This window comes from Echiichthys vipera (assembly GCF_963691815.1).
Source record: "Echiichthys vipera genome assembly, chromosome: 22".
Lineage (NCBI taxonomy): Eukaryota > Metazoa > Chordata > Actinopteri > Perciformes > Trachinidae > Echiichthys > Echiichthys vipera.
The window spans coordinates 18823076-18839758 of record NC_139847.1 but is presented as its reverse complement, the minus strand read 5'-3'; the positions used below and the strand labels follow the sequence as shown (position 1 = coordinate 18839758).

General features: G+C 44.1%; 2 protein-coding genes across 2 annotated transcripts; both read left to right on the top strand.

Moving 5' to 3' along the window:
* Positions 1-8204: 8204 nt before the first annotated feature.
* On the top strand, positions 8205-10525 carry LOC310964230 (uncharacterized protein; the record flags this gene model as incomplete). Its single annotated transcript, XM_083937288.1, has 4 exons — positions 8205-8227; positions 8432-8519; positions 10249-10380; positions 10481-10525. 4 exons carry the CDS (start codon positions 8205-8207, stop codon positions 10523-10525), a joined length of 288 nt encoding a protein of 95 aa, XP_083793414.1.
* Positions 10526-11246: 721 nt separating this feature from the next.
* LOC310964000 (carbohydrate sulfotransferase 12-like) lies at positions 11247-12836 on the top strand (the record flags this gene model as incomplete). Its single annotated transcript, XM_083936957.1, has 4 exons — positions 11247-11357; positions 11460-11603; positions 11684-11991; positions 12596-12836. The coding sequence occupies 4 exons, from the start codon at positions 11247-11249 to the stop codon at positions 12834-12836; spliced, it is 804 nt and encodes a 267-aa protein (XP_083793083.1).
* Between the last annotated feature and the right edge of the window lie 3847 nt (positions 12837-16683).

Sequence of the window (16683 nt, the reverse complement as noted above, 5' to 3'; positions counted from 1 at the left end):
CTACAGTGGCGGATCTAGAAAATTCTACATGGGTTGGCAAAGCGGTGGCAAGAGGTCTTGGCAGGGTGGAATGGGAGGACGATACGAATTCCCAAATGTAAGAGAGAATAAAAACATACCATGTGGTCCAGGGGGGAAGTACAGTAGGCCTAGGACCCTCTTCCTCCCTGTCATCATCTTTTTCCTGGTGGTCACTCCCTGCCTCTGTCCCACTTTCTAAATCTGCAGCAGTCTCCTCTTCATCCCTCACATCCTCTTCTCCTTCATTTGTTTTTTAACTACCTTCTCCTTCATCCCTCCTTCTCTTCCTGCTTTGCACTTTTCTTACTAAAAAAACTGTCGATATCCCCCCTTTTTTGTTCATTGTTCTGCTCTGTAGGTAATAAGTATAACAAATATAAAATCAAAAAAGATTTATCACACACTCACAACACTTATGTTTAGACAAATATTGTCATGATGTGGAGGTACAACTCTATGCGGACGATACTGTCTTGTCCAAACATGCAAAATCAGCTCAGCAGGCTGCATCTAAACTAACCAATGCCCTGGTTGAAGTGGCTGAGTAACTAGACCAATCCTTTCTTACCTTGAATGTAGACAAAACAAAAGGCATGTTCTTTTCTAAAACCAAGGTGAACATCCCAGATGTAGACATCTGCATTAGAGGTAAACAGATGATGTATAAGCAAGAGGCATTCGAGCTGCGGCCCAGAAGGTGTCTTGCTTATACATCCTTACCCCTCCAGGATCTAGCTTTGTCTGGCTGTTTTTGAATGTTTCATCTTTCCAAATCTGCAGTAAACACTCCACCTCCGCATCAAACAACTGCGAACCATTAAATATACCAGAAGTTTTTTTTGCTTTTGTTGTCAAAATCTTAAAAAAAAAAGAGAAATGGAAAAAACAAATTCATATAAACTGTTTATATTGGTTTTTGATTTGTTTTGTCATTAAAACTTTGAAATACAAAATGAAGGAAAGGTAAACAGGTGACCCGCAAGTGGGTCACTCGTATTACAAAATGAAAGCCTAGACCATATGTCTGTACCAAATAGTCGATAAAAGCTCTGACAACTCACATAAATATTCCAAAGTGTAAGAACAATGTAGACTTACTGGTTAAACATGACTTACCGCTGTGCTATAGACCTTTAGAATGAGTTCCATTGATAGGCAACAGCCTTTGTTCTTGATAGCTTCTTGTCAACCGATGTCATTTGCATACACACTAGGACTGTTTTGGAATGTTAATGTCTACATCTTTGAAAAGGTCAATACTGAGTGAAGTGAACTGTATGAGATTGTATAAGTCTGAAACATGAGAGCAAACAAAGATAATCCGAGCATACAGTCTTGCCTTCATTTGCCAAACTTCAAGCAGGTCATGATTATGTAGCTCAACAATGAGACTGTATATTGACTACTGTGTTCCATATCTACATTTAGGTGGTTATGAGTTGTTTGACATCATTTGAACCAGTCAGCTATAAGCTGAAGGCCTCCTTTTTACAAATTTCTTTTTTGTGTCTATTTTGGGGAGGCACGGTGGTTTGGTGGTTAGCGTTGCCTCACAGCAAGAGGGTTGCTGGTTTGAATCCGGGCTGGGGCCCTTCTGTGTGGAGTTTCTCTGGATTCTCCAGCTTCCTCCCACAGTCCAAAGACATGCAGGTGTTAGGTTCAGTGATGACTCTAAATTTCCCGTAGGTGTGAATGTGAGTGTGAATGGTTGTCTGTCTCTGTTTGTCTCTATGTGCCTTCTGATAGACTGGTGTCCTGTCCAGGGTGTACCCCGCCTCACACCCGATGTCAGTTGGGATCGGTTCCAGCTCCCCACGACCCCGATATGGACAAGCGGTTGAAGATGGATGGATGGATGGTGTCTATTTTGTTTCACCGTATCTCAATTATTTACTTTTGTTATGTGCTATGTACCTCCTTATAGTGGTGGAGAGGTTTGTGGGTTCCTGTGAGCCTGAGGGCTATGTTGTCTGGAGCCTAGTGCTCCTGGTAGGGTCTCCCATGGCAAAGTGGTCTCAGGCGAGGGGTCGGACTAAGAATGGTTCACAAAGACTCAATGGACAAACGAGCAAGAGGAAGAGGAAGAGAGACCCTGCCCGGAGGAAGCCCGGGGTCTGGAGCCAGGCCCAGACGGAGGGCTCGCCGGCAAGCGCCTGGTGGCCGGGTTTGCCACGGAGCCCGCCCGGCCACAGCCTGAAAAAGTGACGTGGCGCCTCCCTCCTCTCCATCCTGTGGGCCAACCACTCACAGGAGGAACCACCTGGGTCGGGTGCGCTGCTGCACGGGTGGCAGTGAAAGTGAGGGGCCTCAACGGACCAGACACGGGCAGCAGAAGCTGGCTCTTGGGACGTGGAATGTCACCTCTCTGTCTGGGAAGGAGCCGGAGCTTGTGCGGGAGGTAGAGCGCTACCAGTTAGATCTGGTGGGGCTTACCTTCACACACAGTCTCGGTTCTGGAACCTTACTCCTGGGTAGGGGTTGGACCATATTCTTCTCTGGAGTTGCCCAGGGTGTCAGACGCCGGGCGGGTGTGGGACTTCACCACCGTGGACGAGAGGGTCGCCTCCTTATGCCTGCGGGTGGTAGGGGGGAAAATTCTGACTGTTGTTTGTGCATATGCACCGAACAGCAGTTCAGAGTATTCAGCCGACGTGGGCAATGATGGAGACACCTGGAGAGGCGTGATTGGGAGGAACGGCCTCCCTGATCTAAATCCGAGTGATCGTCAGTTATTAGACTTCTGTGCTAGTCACGGATTGTCTATAACTAACACCATGTTCGAGCATAAGACTAGAGCACCCTAGGCCAAAGGTCAATGATCGATTTTGTGATCGTATCATCTGATCTGAGGCCGTATGTTTTGGACACTTGAGTGAAGAGAGGGACAGAGCTGTCAACTGATCACCATCTGGTGATGAGTTGGGTCAGAGGATGGGGGAAGATTCTGGACAGACCAGGTAAGCCCAAACGAGTAGTGCAGGTGAACTTGGAACGTCTTGAGGAGGCCCATGTCCAAGAGATCTTCAACTCACACCTCCGGCGGAGCTTTTCTGGCATCCCTGTGGAGGTTGGGGGCATCCTTGTGGAGGTTGGGGGCATTGGGATATGTTATCCCAGAAGACGCTGGAGGCAGTTGCAAGGTACCAACAGGCCAGAGGGCTGCAGCCTCTGCTGTGTCAGAGGCAAAGCAGCGTGTGTGGGAGGAGTTCAGAGAAGTCATGGAGAAGGACTTTCGGGCGGCACCAAGGTGCTTCTGGAAAACCATTCGACATCTCAGGAGGGGGAAATGGGGAACCGTCGAAGCTGTTTACAGTAAGGAGGGTTCATCCTATAGTTGAACCTCAGTTTGAAGAGGAACAATGTGGATTCCATCCTGGACGTGGAACAACGGACCAGCTCTTCACTCTCGCAAGGATCCTGAAGGGGGCCAGGGAGTATGCCCATCCAGTCTACATGTGTTTTGTGGAACTGGAGAAAGCATATGACTGGGTCCCTCGGGAGATACTGTGGGAGGTGCTGCAGGAGTATGGGGTGAGGGGGTCACTTCTGTGGCCCAAACGGCTGGGATGAGGATCAGCACCTCTAAATCTGAGGCAATGGCTCTCAGCAGGAAACCGGTGGATTGCTTACTTCAGGTAGGGAATGAGTCCTTACCCCAAGTGAAGGAGTTCAAGTACCTCGGGATCATGTTCACAAGTGAGGGGACGATGGAGCGTGAGTTTGACCGGAGAATCGGAGCAGCGGGGGCGGTGTTGCAGTCGCTCTACCGCACCGTTGTGATGAAAAGAGAGCTGAGCCGGAAGGCAAAGCTCTCGATCTACCGGTCAATCTTAGTTCCTGCCCTCACCTATGGTCATGAAAGCTGGGTCATGACCGAAAGAACGAGGTCGCAGGTACAAGCGGCCGAAATGGGTTTTCTCAGGAGGGTGGCTGGAGTCTCCCTTAGAGAGAGAATGAGAAGTTCAGCCATCCGTGAGGAACTCGGAGAAGAGCCGCTGCTCCTTTACGTTAAAAGGAGCCAGTTGAGGTGGTTCGGGCATCTAGTAAGGATGCCCCCTGGGCGCCTCCCTAGGGAGGTGTTCCAGGCACATCCAGTGGCACACTGGCCTGGGAACGCCTCGGGATCCCCCAGTTAGAGCTGGTTAATGTGTCCCGGGAAAGGGAAGTTTGGGGTCCCCTGCTAAAGCTGCCGCCCCCGCGACCCGACCCCGGATAAGCCGATGAAGATTAGATGAGATGTGTTATGTAATGATTCAGTTGTTTACTGTGACTACATCTGACATGGGCTTTTGGGAGGGTTAGTGGGTTTTTATGTCAGGGTTTTTTCTTTTTCTTTTTCACTTTAGAGCAGACAAACTCACACCTTATACAACTGTACTTTTCCTTTATTTGTCTGTCAGCAAAACTCAATAAAGATTTTGAAAAACAAAACGAAAACTCAAACACATTTAGAATGTTTATGTTTACAACTTTAAAAAATGTTCTAATGGCTGCAGTGGGAATGTTCCATCGGGGTACAGTAGACGCTCTGTGTTTTGCTTTGAAAATGGTAAAAAGCTGTCTTCATTCTCAATCATCAAACTAAGATCACATCCAAGTCACTGCGGCTTTTTGAAATCCCCCTGACTGAGTGACAATGCAAACTGACCGACCTCTTCAAATTCATAGTCACAATCCTTAAGCTACAACAGAGAGAAGTCAGAGTCCTATAATAGCCAGGAGTGAGTCAGTCAGAAGTAATGATAAATAAGATGGATGCACATTAAGGGTTACTTATGAGCCTTACAATGTTTTTGACAAGAGGGGATGGATGTGATACATTAAAATGTGTTACCGTTTAAGGATTCAGTCATATATAACAGTTTTTCATTTAAATATATAACAATATATAGCAGTAGTGAATATAGTGGAATATAGCTGCTGATGTAATGACGTGCTCTAAGTTTGGAAAGTGAGGTGATGCTTTAAATATATGTGGTTTTTATTTGATTTTAAAGATTGTTGTTTAGGCCTTTTTACCTTTATTATTTAGGACAGCTGACGATCAACAGGAAATGGGGAGAGAGAGCTGGGACACACATGACAGCAAAGGGCCTGTGTATATGGGGCACCCACTCCAGTGCAGTGCCCAGATGTAAGCATGCTATTGTACAATATCAGTCAGAGAAAATCAAATGTGGGCATCAAGGCCTGATTGATGTCACCTGAAGATATTTTTATTGTTGGAAGCCTGTTTTATTTTTTATTTTTATTTTTTAGGCCTGCTGGTCATGAAGATGTTGTAAAATATTTGTCTCTTTTTGCATTCAAGTCAATGTTCTGCAGCCATAGCTTAATTTATGTTAATGTGTAGCGGGCTATAATTATGTTGATATTATGAAGTTTATTCATGTTACTGAAAGTATGTCAATGTATATATATTTATATATGTACATATAGCCTGTCCACAGGTGTGTCCATTATTGTGTGTTTTTTGATATCTCCAGTTTTGTCCAACAGGAGGCCCCGGCGAGAACGGTGATAAAGCACTACTCTACTTTAGAAGTGGCTGCAAATTTTATTTAAATTTTAAACAATAGCACTGCTGACAGCACTAAACATACCACCACTGGTAGATCCAGTTTGGGCTGAAATTAATAATGGCAGGTGCATTTCATTCCTATAAGTTTACATTGCTTTTAAGATAAGACATATTTTAACTGACTAACAATTCGATAAACAACAAAAATAACCATCATAATAATAACCAGAAACCAAACTCCATTAGACTGTAATGTGGAGGTCAGACACTGATTAAAAACCCTTTCCCAGAGCTCAGAGCACAGACTGAGGCTCTGAGTCCTTGAAGAGGAGGAGGAGGAGCAGACTCTCCCCTCTGCTTCCTCCTCTCTCCAAACACACGATGATCCCCACGGTGCATCTCCTCTGTTGTGGCATCATACACAAGCCAGTCGCCAACCTCGCCATAACTTTCCACTTAGTGTTTAAACATCTTTTTTTAGTTTTTAGTTTTTTTTAATCTTCCTCCTCATCCTCTTTTTGTTGTGTTGCAGCCAGCGGCCTCTTCACGCCAGCAAAACACCGCCACATTTTTTAATTTTTCCTCTTTTTCTTCTCGTTTTTATTTTGAAAGCCCAAGATAACGGCGGGGCTCCCTTAGCAACAACAGGCTACCTGATTGCTCAACAACACACCAAACTTGCTCAGTGTCGCGTGGTCTTGCTGGCTACACGCCAACGTGGCAGGTAGATTGACAGTTTCACCCACTAATTACAAAAGTTACCAGCATTTGGCGTGTGGGCGGATGCCAACTTCATGCCCTGCACAGGGCCTAATATTGAAAATAAATCCTATAATGTGGGAACATAGGGCTGTGGGAACATAGGAATGACCCCGACTGCATAACACTGAAAGTTCAACTGCTAAATGTTAATCCCAGCTATTATTTGATAGAGTTTAGCGACTTGTTAATTTAGCTAGCATCATCCTGTTGACGAAATACAAAGAATTCCCCTAAAGGGACCCCCCCCCCCCCCCCCACACACACACACACACACACACACACACACACACACCAGTGACGTGCGGTCAGGGGAGGCAGGTGAGGCTGTGCCTCCCCTGTCATCATGAGAGGAAAAAGAAACGAAATAATAAAATAACACAAGTATTAATATTTGTCCTCTGGACTATGATTTTGGTGTGGTTCTTAATGTATTTTGACCGTTTTTATAGTAAAAATGGCTTAATGCTTAAATAAACGGAGTCTCTTCGGATGCGAGAGGTGAGGCACGGACAGCCGAGCCTCCCTCCAGATTGCGCAATCACTCACAAACTGTATTGAGCGCGTGCCCTCTGCGCGTGCTTGTTCCCATTTCTGTTTATGTTTCCAATATGATGGTTGAGGACACTTTTATGAAATAAAAGCATACGTCTTCTTTTCCATGGTGTTCAGTGATGTATTTTACGTATGTGTGTAATATTTACACCTTATTGATGTGACATAAATCCACAGGGGAGATGCCTGGCTTGAGGCAGGCAGTACCTCTGCCTCAAGGCAGGCGGCGATAGTGAGCAGCCTGATAGCCTGCAGCCAGATAACGGTGAACTCTGACCTGTGTGCAAAAAGTAAACACAAGAAGTGTGCTGTGGGACGCTGTAGAGCTTAGAGACAAGCTGTCATTTCTCGCCCTGAAAATGGAGGATTTTATTTCTAAACTAAGACATTTTTCAAAGCTGGACTTTCAGTCAGTAAAGGAAAGATATACTGCAATATACAGTCATTTACAGTAAAGGTAAGATATGCTGCAATATATAGTCATTTACAGTAAAGGTAAGATATACTGCAATATACAGTCATTTACAGTAAAGGTAAGATATACTGCAATATACAGTCATTTACAGTAAAGGTAAGATATACTGCAATATATAGTCATTTACAGTAAAGGTCAGATATACTGCAATATACAGTTGCACTGGTGTTTTAAAATGGTTTTCAGCATCCTATTCTCTCCCCCTATCCTATTGGCATCCTCCTAGTGCCTCCCCAACCCCAACCCTCACTGCACGTCACTGACACACACACACACAATGAGGGGGCAGCTTAATATGCCTGGGGAGATATGTGACATGACGAGAGAGAGATATGACAGATGCCGAGAGGGGAGTGACTCTGTCTGAACCTTCGCTGAGCTACATTTCTACACTTAACAGAGATCAGTAGAGGACTTTGCAGCAAGGTAAGTCCTGTGCTTATGTGTGAACAGTAGCATCACAATAATGCTTGTTGATTTCTACTTTTAGATTTTGATTTATTAGGTTATCAGTACTTACTTTAAAGACCACTGAAACAAATGCGTGTCTTTTATTGTAGAATTTGGAATCATACTCACTGAACTCAGTGCTGTGAAAAACTAGTAGAAAACAGGTTTTACAGTAGAGTCTGTGCACTATGTGTACCTTAATGACTGGTATTTACACAGTATTTATCCAGTATCTAATCAGGAAAATACATATCAGATAATGACTTACCTGTAATCACACAATTCTTAAAATTGTGTACCTTTGTTGTACTTTTATTGTACTTGTATTGTTTCTGGTTCATCGACAGCTCCAGCAGCCATGGCAACATGTAGGAAGTTGCTGCTTAGGGGATCCATTTTTCTCATCCTATTTTCCTTTTACATATGGGACATATCAAAAGAAAAAGGTACGTGTGTGTGTGTGTGTGTGTGTGTGTGTGTGTGTGTGTGTGTGTGTGTGTGTGTATGTGTGTGTGTGTGTGTGTGTGTGAATTTCTCCCTGTTCCTGTGGTGTGTAGGCCTACTACGTACCAGGGGGTCTCTCCGGAGACTGAGGGTCTTTCTGGCAGATACGATCCCTTGGCATTGCCAGAGAATATCCTTGATTAAAGATACAGTTTCTCATCAGAGCACATTTGCTATTTGATCGTTTTTGTTGGTCCTTATGTTGGAAACGTTACACAAAGAAGGGAAAACAATGTCCACATCCTTGACAGAGAAGAGAGATGGTTTGAAAGAGGAGTAAAAGAAGCCATCTATGCAAAAGTAGAGAAACATCGCTAAACAGGGGATGAGGTCTAAGGGTACGTCCACACGATCGAAATCTACCTTTTTTTCTCCATCGTCCTTTAAAAGTTTTCCATCCACACGGCCTCAACTCAAGAAATATCTGCGTCCACACGAAACCAGTGAAAGGGACTCCAAACTCTGTAGTTCATATGCCAGGCCTGGATGTGGAGCTGTAACTGCCACAGAAATACACCAACAACTGAGAAGAAGAGACTGGGAAAGGCTGTGGAGAATACAAACACGGGAGACTTCCCAAATCCTCCTCCATCCTAGAGACAAATGTGTCCCTGTTTTTGGTCTGAGTGGAGACTTTTGTGCTGTTTTGGACTCTGATGCACCGATCACTCTGCAGTTAGTGTCCTCAACGAGCAGAGGGTGCTGCTGGGAGCCCCTTCACTGTCCCAAAGCACACACAGGCGGGCACTGTCTCGCTACTTTTTGCGACCTTTTTGGCAACTTTATTTATTTATAAAAAGCTACTAGCGATTAATTAAGCGACTTATTCAGACCATCAGGGAAAAGGGAGAAATATCAGGTCGACCGAGCAGCTGCTCAGAGTCCAGTTCAGTCTGTGGGTGTGTCTCTCTCTTCTCTTGCAGCAGCACTGTTGTTGTTTTGTGACACCGCAGGGGTTAGAGGTACGAGGTGGAAAGATGACGGCAAAGTATGCGGTTTCGCTATCCAGACAACAACGCCACGGGGGGCACTCTAAAATATTCTCACTCTGGGACATGGTTACAAAAAAAGACAGTTTTCAGGCTCCGATTAAGCCGGCTGCCTGTGGATGGTCGGCCTAACAGATACTAAAAATGTGCGGTTACAGGAAAGCGCGTTCTCGTGTGGACAGGCCCTAAGACACCACCTATCTCCAATTTACAATGCTGCCCTTTCATCCCTTCCCAGGAGATTCAACAATCTAACCTCAAAGAACTACTCTTCACAAATGGCCTCCTGTGACTCCAACGACTATCGTTGATACCCAATAGAGCGCTAACAAAGTCATTTGTTATTGGCACTTGGAGCACAAAGGGTTCCAGTGACATCATCGGTCTTGTGAGAGGTTAAATACCTGGATCTCCACACCAGTTAGTTGGACCAGTCCCAGCCTGGTCCTGGTCCTGGTCCTGGTCCTGGTCCAGTCCCAGCCTGGTGAGATGCGTACATGAACTGATGAAGCCTCTTGGATGAGAGGTGAAACGTCTTCCTAGACAAACAACCAGTCCAGTTGCTTTTGACTGAAATTGCTTTGGGGATAACGATGAACTGGACAAATGAGAACATTCACAGGCTTAACACAAAGAAGCCGTGCACAACCGAGTGTCACAGTGTGTCTGTCTTTCACTGTGATTCTTTGCCACGGGTACATATTATTATCAATTCATTGCTCAGTATGTCTGTGATTTTTACAAGCTTTTTGTCCAACCAAACTGTCCAGGAAGGATTTTATAGTCTTTCAGGTAAAAACCTCTGCAGTCAGAGAGCCTGGAAAGTCTTGCAGGGTTCGTCTCCCATGCAATGTGCATATATGCATAACTTAAAATGTTCCAAGTCTTATATCACATGTAAAACTTATTCACTAAAGGTTATGGAATTTTGGTCAGTTTGGCGTATTACACCTTTGTATTGTAACATTCTACAGTTTGCTAATCCAGTCATGGAATTCCCAAAACTCATAGGTGCAATTGACTGCACTCATGTCCCTATCAATGTACATTTAGAACATGAGGCGGACTTTGTGAATAGAAAGTCAACACATAGCATCAATGTCCAGGTAAAGTATTACCTGGGCTAGATCATGTGGGAAGTGAAACTGCATGCTTGTAGCCTACTAAAACTTTGTAACGGTGCTTCATAATGCTCACCACATCTAGATGGGTCTTACTGCAATCCACTACGCCACCGCCACTAATCTGTGACAGTAAGTTTGTGGCATATGCTATACATAGGATGTAATATAGAATAACGCAGGTTGGACGTTTCCTTTGCATTTTTAAATCATCAGCGCTCTGTTGGGATTAATGTTGAACAATGTGGCTTTTGGCCTAGTTATTTTTAGACAATATGCAGAATCGTTTTACTTACGAATTTACACGATCTGCTCTCTAGCCTCATTATGTGCACGGTGTTTCCCCTTGCTGTTATCATACTCTTGAACTGCTCATAGGAGTTTATTCTATCTCCTCAGTTAAATATGTGGCCCTGGATCTAGCCAATTATTAAAGGTGAGTAAAATGACATGATACAAGCCCTTCTATCAGAACGCGTATTGAAACTAAGGTGGAAAACCTGGCTTGACAAATTGACTCGTAAGTGAGCTTCGCGTCCCATTTAGCTTTCGTATTTATCGATCCAGGTTATCCAAAGAAAGCCTGGGTATGTTCAGTATGCTTCGTAGTACACCCCACTGCTGGGTATCCTGCTTGTTGCGAGGCTCTTGGTTTGTTTGGACATTGGCTGCACTGCTTGTAAAAATGAATTGGGAGTAAGTAGGTGGATTAGTAGATGGTGGGGCTGCGACCTCACCCCAGATTTCTTCCATTTAACAGAACATTTCTTATTCCTCTTACAGCAGCGGAGAGGTTCCATCAGCTGCAGGAAGGGAGAAAGCAGCTGCTCAGAGAAACGTGTGATGCTGACATGGAGGCATTTTCTGGGGGGAAGCACAGTTTACAAGACTTGGCATACCCTGACCTGGACTACCTCATTGTGGATGACAAGCACCGCGTCATCTACTGCTACATTCCCAAGGTGATATAGACATGAACACACACTACACACTTACAGTACACAGTGTGGACTATGTCACTGCTGTTATAGTCCGTAAAGTTTTGTTCTTGTTTCTATCTACAGGTGGGGTGTAGCAGCTGGAAGAGGGTTTTTTCCGCCCTGGGCCATGGGGAACCATATCCAGACCCCATGTCCATAAATGTAGGAAATATCCACGACCACAAGAGCCTGACTATGCTTAAGAGTTTCCCAAGACAAGAGATGATGGTCAGTTCATACAATGACTTCACAGGTGTTCCTACAAACAGTAAGCATTGATGTAGACTTACTGTATTTGTTGATTACAGGCAAGACTGAAGCACTACACCAAGTTCCTCTTTGTCAGGAACCCATTCGTCCGTCTCGTCTCCGCCTACCGAAACAAGTTTCTAAAAAGAAATGAAATTATTTATCAAAAATTTGGCCGGGACATTGTTCGCCTGTATGGCAACCACACTGTTCCACCAAAAACAGCGGCTGAGGCGATTGAAAAGGGGATGGGTCCCTCATTTCACAACTTTATTGAGTACCTGCTGGACCCGCGGACAAGGGAGAAGCAGCCCTTTAATGAACACTGGAGGCAGATGCACCGCATGTGTCACCCCTGCCTCATACAGTAAGGAGATTTTTGATCAAAACCAATTGAATTCATCTTTAATCTGACTTTCAAGACTTTGTTCCCTTAATTGACTAAATTGAAAGCTGATTCAGCTCAGCTTTGGTGTTTTTTCTTCCTTCTTCTGACTTTCCTTGTGCCATTTTAAATGTGCAAGATAATGTGTTTTCAATTATGGGAGACATTTTATAAAAGAAAGTTCTTATTTGCTGCAGCTGAAACGGAAGTATCCTGACTGTTAGTCCCTAGAATGGGTCAACAGCAAAAAGACTGAACTTCCCATATTGCAACTAGACAACAAAAGTAGTATATGTAGTTTAAATGTAGTCTTGGCATGCTTCAGATTAAGCTTTTGTTTGCATAAGCACACATGCTACATTTTGGCCAAACCAGTACATACTGCTGGTAGGTGGTTTCAAAATGAGCCACTGATTGTATAATTGATAACGATAACTGGATGAATATTTCTTCTTGTGATGAGTATACCGATCTTTATGTGCAAAATTTTCCTTTAAAATCTACAAACTACCAGTGGATTAAGTATTAATAGACACATGCTTGTCTTAGCTACAGTAGTTTGACATGGGTTTGTTTTGCTTGTCAGGTATGATTTTGTTGGCCATCTGGAGACTCTTCAGGAGGATGCTGAGCACCTGCTGAAGCTTTTAGGGCTGGAGAATGACATTGAAGTCCCTGCTGCCTATCAGAACACGACTACCACTGTTTCTTTGTTGGACTGGTTCAGCACAGTGCCCCTAGAGGAGAGGAGGAAACTGTACAAGATCTATGAGAAAGACTTCCAGCTTTTTGGATACAGAAAGCCGGACGAATTGCTTGATGGTTGAAATGATTCGGTCCCAAGATGCTGCTATTTGAGCTCACATTACAAAAATGTGAGCTCATTATTTTTGTTAAATGTAATGTAATGTACTTCAGGAACTCTCTAGTCTCACTTTAAGGCTTTAATGCCTTGAAATCATAATTCAGGACACTGCCAAAGTGCCTGAATGAACTCTTTTATGAATTTGTCAAGATACATCATTCTAATCTCTCTCAGAAAAATATAACCTGTCCTGGCAAGGTGAGAAGAGTGTGTATCAATATAATGTATAATGGTACACAGTTCATATTATTATATTATTATATTACTTTTACAAACATGTGACTAATAAAGCTTTCAAGTAAATTATTTTTGGTTCCTATTAATAACCTCAAAAACATTGCTTTAGTAGTCATAACAGGGAGATGGAATCGCCTGCTAGGCATTGCTGCCGGTCGCACCTCCTCTGGTGCCCACCGATCAGCTGCAGGGTCATCAGCCAGGAACCACAAATCACCAACGTTTCGCTCCTTTAATGCTGGAACGTCTCCTGGTGGCGGAGCAGTGACAGGAACGTCACCCTGCCTCCTCCAGGATCCTTGCGAGAATGAAGAGCTGGTCCGTTGTTCCACGTCCAGGACGGAATCTGCATTGTTCCTCTTCAATCTGAGGTTCGACTATAGGACGAACCCTCCTTTCCAGTACCTTGGAGTAGACTTTACCAGGGAGGCTGAGTAGTGTGATACCCCTGTAATTGGCACACACCCTCTAGTCCCCCTTTTTAAAAAGAGGAATCACCACCCCGGTCTGACACTCCCTTGGCACTGTCCCAGACTTCCACGCAATGTTGTAGAGACGTGTCAACCAAGACAGCCCCTCCAAACCCAAAGCTCTCAGCATTTCCGGAAGAATCTCATCAATCCCTGGGGCTTTGCCACTGTGGAGTTGTTTGATTACCTCAGTGACTTCCGCCAGGGATATTGACAATGATTCCCCATCAGCCTCAAGCAAATAAATCACGCCTCTCCAGGTGTCTCCATCATTGCCCACATGGGCCTTAAAGTCTCCTAGCAGAACTATGGAGTCCCCTACCGGAGCCCCATGCAGGACTCCATTCAGGGTCTCCCAGAAGGCTGAATACTCTGAACTGCTGTTCGGTGCATATGCACAAACAACAGTCAGAATTCCCCCCCCTACCACCCGCAGGCGTAAGGAGGCGACCCTCTCGTCCACCGGGGTGAACTCCAACACCGCTGCGCTCAGCCGGGGTTTGTGAGTATCTTAGGGGTAGCTATCTTGTGGGTAGCTTAGCCTGACTTGTTCTTTCTATGAACTTTGATTGTGTATGCCAGACTGGGCAGGGATGAGAAGATAACAGGGTTCACCTTCTGGCCTAATAGAAAAATGCTGCGTCTGCAACTTCTTAGCGAGTGTGTATGTGCAAACCGAGAGGCGCTCCGTAAATCGTCCTCAGTCTCTGTGTCTGTTCTTCTCCGATATCATATTTTAATGCAAAACAATTAATTAATGATTGCAGGGCTAGTGCACGGTGCACATACAAATGAATTTATACAATAAGAAAGAGAAACCTAAGCGATACCTAAGAGATCGATACACTGATCGACATGAACGTTTCAATTCAGCTTACCACTTCACAAGGGCTTCGAATAATTGACCTGTTTTTCCCAGTTCCAGTTCAGTGTCCGCTATCTTTACATATACACATTCCTTTACACATTCTGTGACGGCAGTAGCAGAATAGGTGACTTGGCTGGGAACCGGAGGGTCGCCGCTTCGAGTCCCTGTGTGGACCATGAATGGAGTGTGGACTGGTTGCTAGAGAGTTGCCAGTTCATCTCCTGGGCACTGCCGAGGTGCTGTTGAGCAAGGCACCTAACCCCCAACTGCTCGGGGCACCGGTCACTGGCAGCCCCCTCGCTCTAACATTTCTCCATTAGTTGCATGTATATAGGTCCTGTCTGTGCATGTGTGTGTATTTCGGGCCTGTGTGTGTAAATGAAAAAATAGAGTGAAAATTGTATTTCCCCATTGCGGGACGAATAAAGGAATTCTTCTTCTTCTTGGTTTTCTCCATGGAAAGCTTAAAGCTTTTATTTACCATTAAGTTTGTGTGATTTGATCCAAGGAGTTTCTCGTGTGTGTGTGTGTGTGTGTGTGTGTGTGTGTGTGTGTGTGTGTGTGTGTGTGAGTGTGTGTGTGTGTGAGTGTGTGTGTGTGTGAGTGTGTGTGTGTGTGTGTGTGTGTGTGTGTGAGTGTGTGTGTGTGTGTGTGAGAGAGAGAGAGAGAGAGAGAGAGAGAGAGAGAGAGAGAGAGAGAGAGAGAGAGAGAGAGAGAGAGAGAGAGAGAGAGAGAGAGAGAGAGAGAGAGAGAGAGAGAGAGAGAGAGAGAGAGAGAGAGAGAGAGAGAGAGAGAGAGAGAGAGAGAGAGAGAGAGAGAGAGAGAGAGAGAGAGAGAGAGAGAGAGAGAGAGAGAGAGAGAGAGAGAGAGAGAGAGAGAGAGAGAGTCTGTGTGTCTGTGCGTGAGTGTGAATCTTTGTTCTATAAGACTGCCGGTCCAGCCAAACCTGATCTGTATGATAATTGTCAGTTGAAGGTGTTTGGTATGGTCTTCTGGGGGATCTTTAAAGGCAGTGATTGACATAAGAATGTTGCAGGAAGGGGGGGGTGTGGTGCTGGGGACTTTTTTTTTTCTCCAAGTGTAGTTTGAATATGGGGTGACATCACACACTTTTTAAAAAAACAACGTCCGACAATTATTCAAGTGTAAAGAAAGATGATGAAAACCAATAGTCTGTTGTCATTTTGACATTGAAGAATGAATTGTCTGCCCAAATATATCAAATAAAAAAAATAATATTTTAGATTCACATCTGAAAAGAAATGATTGAAATGGAACAAAATAAAGTTTGACAAATGTATTTCTGCCTCCACATCCATCTGTGCTGTGCTCCACTACAACACAAAAGAACCTGTGGTCTGATCAGCAGGCTTTAAAAAAAGGCTTCATATTTTCAGGGGCGTAGGAGTTTAACATTGGGGAGGACACGTATGGGAAACCTGACAGATACGTTAATGGTTCAAACTGAAATATGTCAGAAATGTACTACACTGCAAAACATTCCCAACATACTTTATTCTACTAAAAAGATTTAAAAAAAATTTAAGATAAAGTAAAACACATTTTGAATTGCAGTAATGAACTAAATATCAAATCAATTCTTTAATTGCAGGCCTAATCATCCAGTTTTGTAGATTATTAAATAACATATATTGATCTAAATTTGTCTTCCTGAATAAATTGTCTTTTTTTATTTGTGTCTTATGCCTCAATGAACAGACACAGAGACATGCAAAGGTTAAGGTGAAAGGCAAAAACAGCATCAAGAATTTTAACATACAGAGACATTAGATTGGGTGAATGAATGAATTGATGAATATCAATTCCTATGTCGTTTTCTGTCACAAATAAAAGTTAGATAGCACTGTACAGTTCAATCATTTGTGTGCCATGTGATTTGTTTCGGTGTCAAACGTGTGCCGTTGCAAAAAAAGGTTGAAATACAGTGGCCTGAGCAAAAGAGCCAAACATCTTTTCTCTCCTGTCAATGGTAGACACAAATAGCTTGCAAATTGACTTCCTGTCCAGCAAGTCAAGTTAATCCTGATGGACATGACCAACAGCAACATGGTTAAGTCTGTTTTGAGTCATCGTGGACCGGTTTTGAGCTTGCGGAGGACACTAAAACTTCTCTCTGCCTCAGGGGATGAAACAGGGACGACCAAAAGCAACCTGACCAGGTTTTCCACTTGCCCAAAAAATTCTACATACCTCTACAGGCAATCCACGAAAGA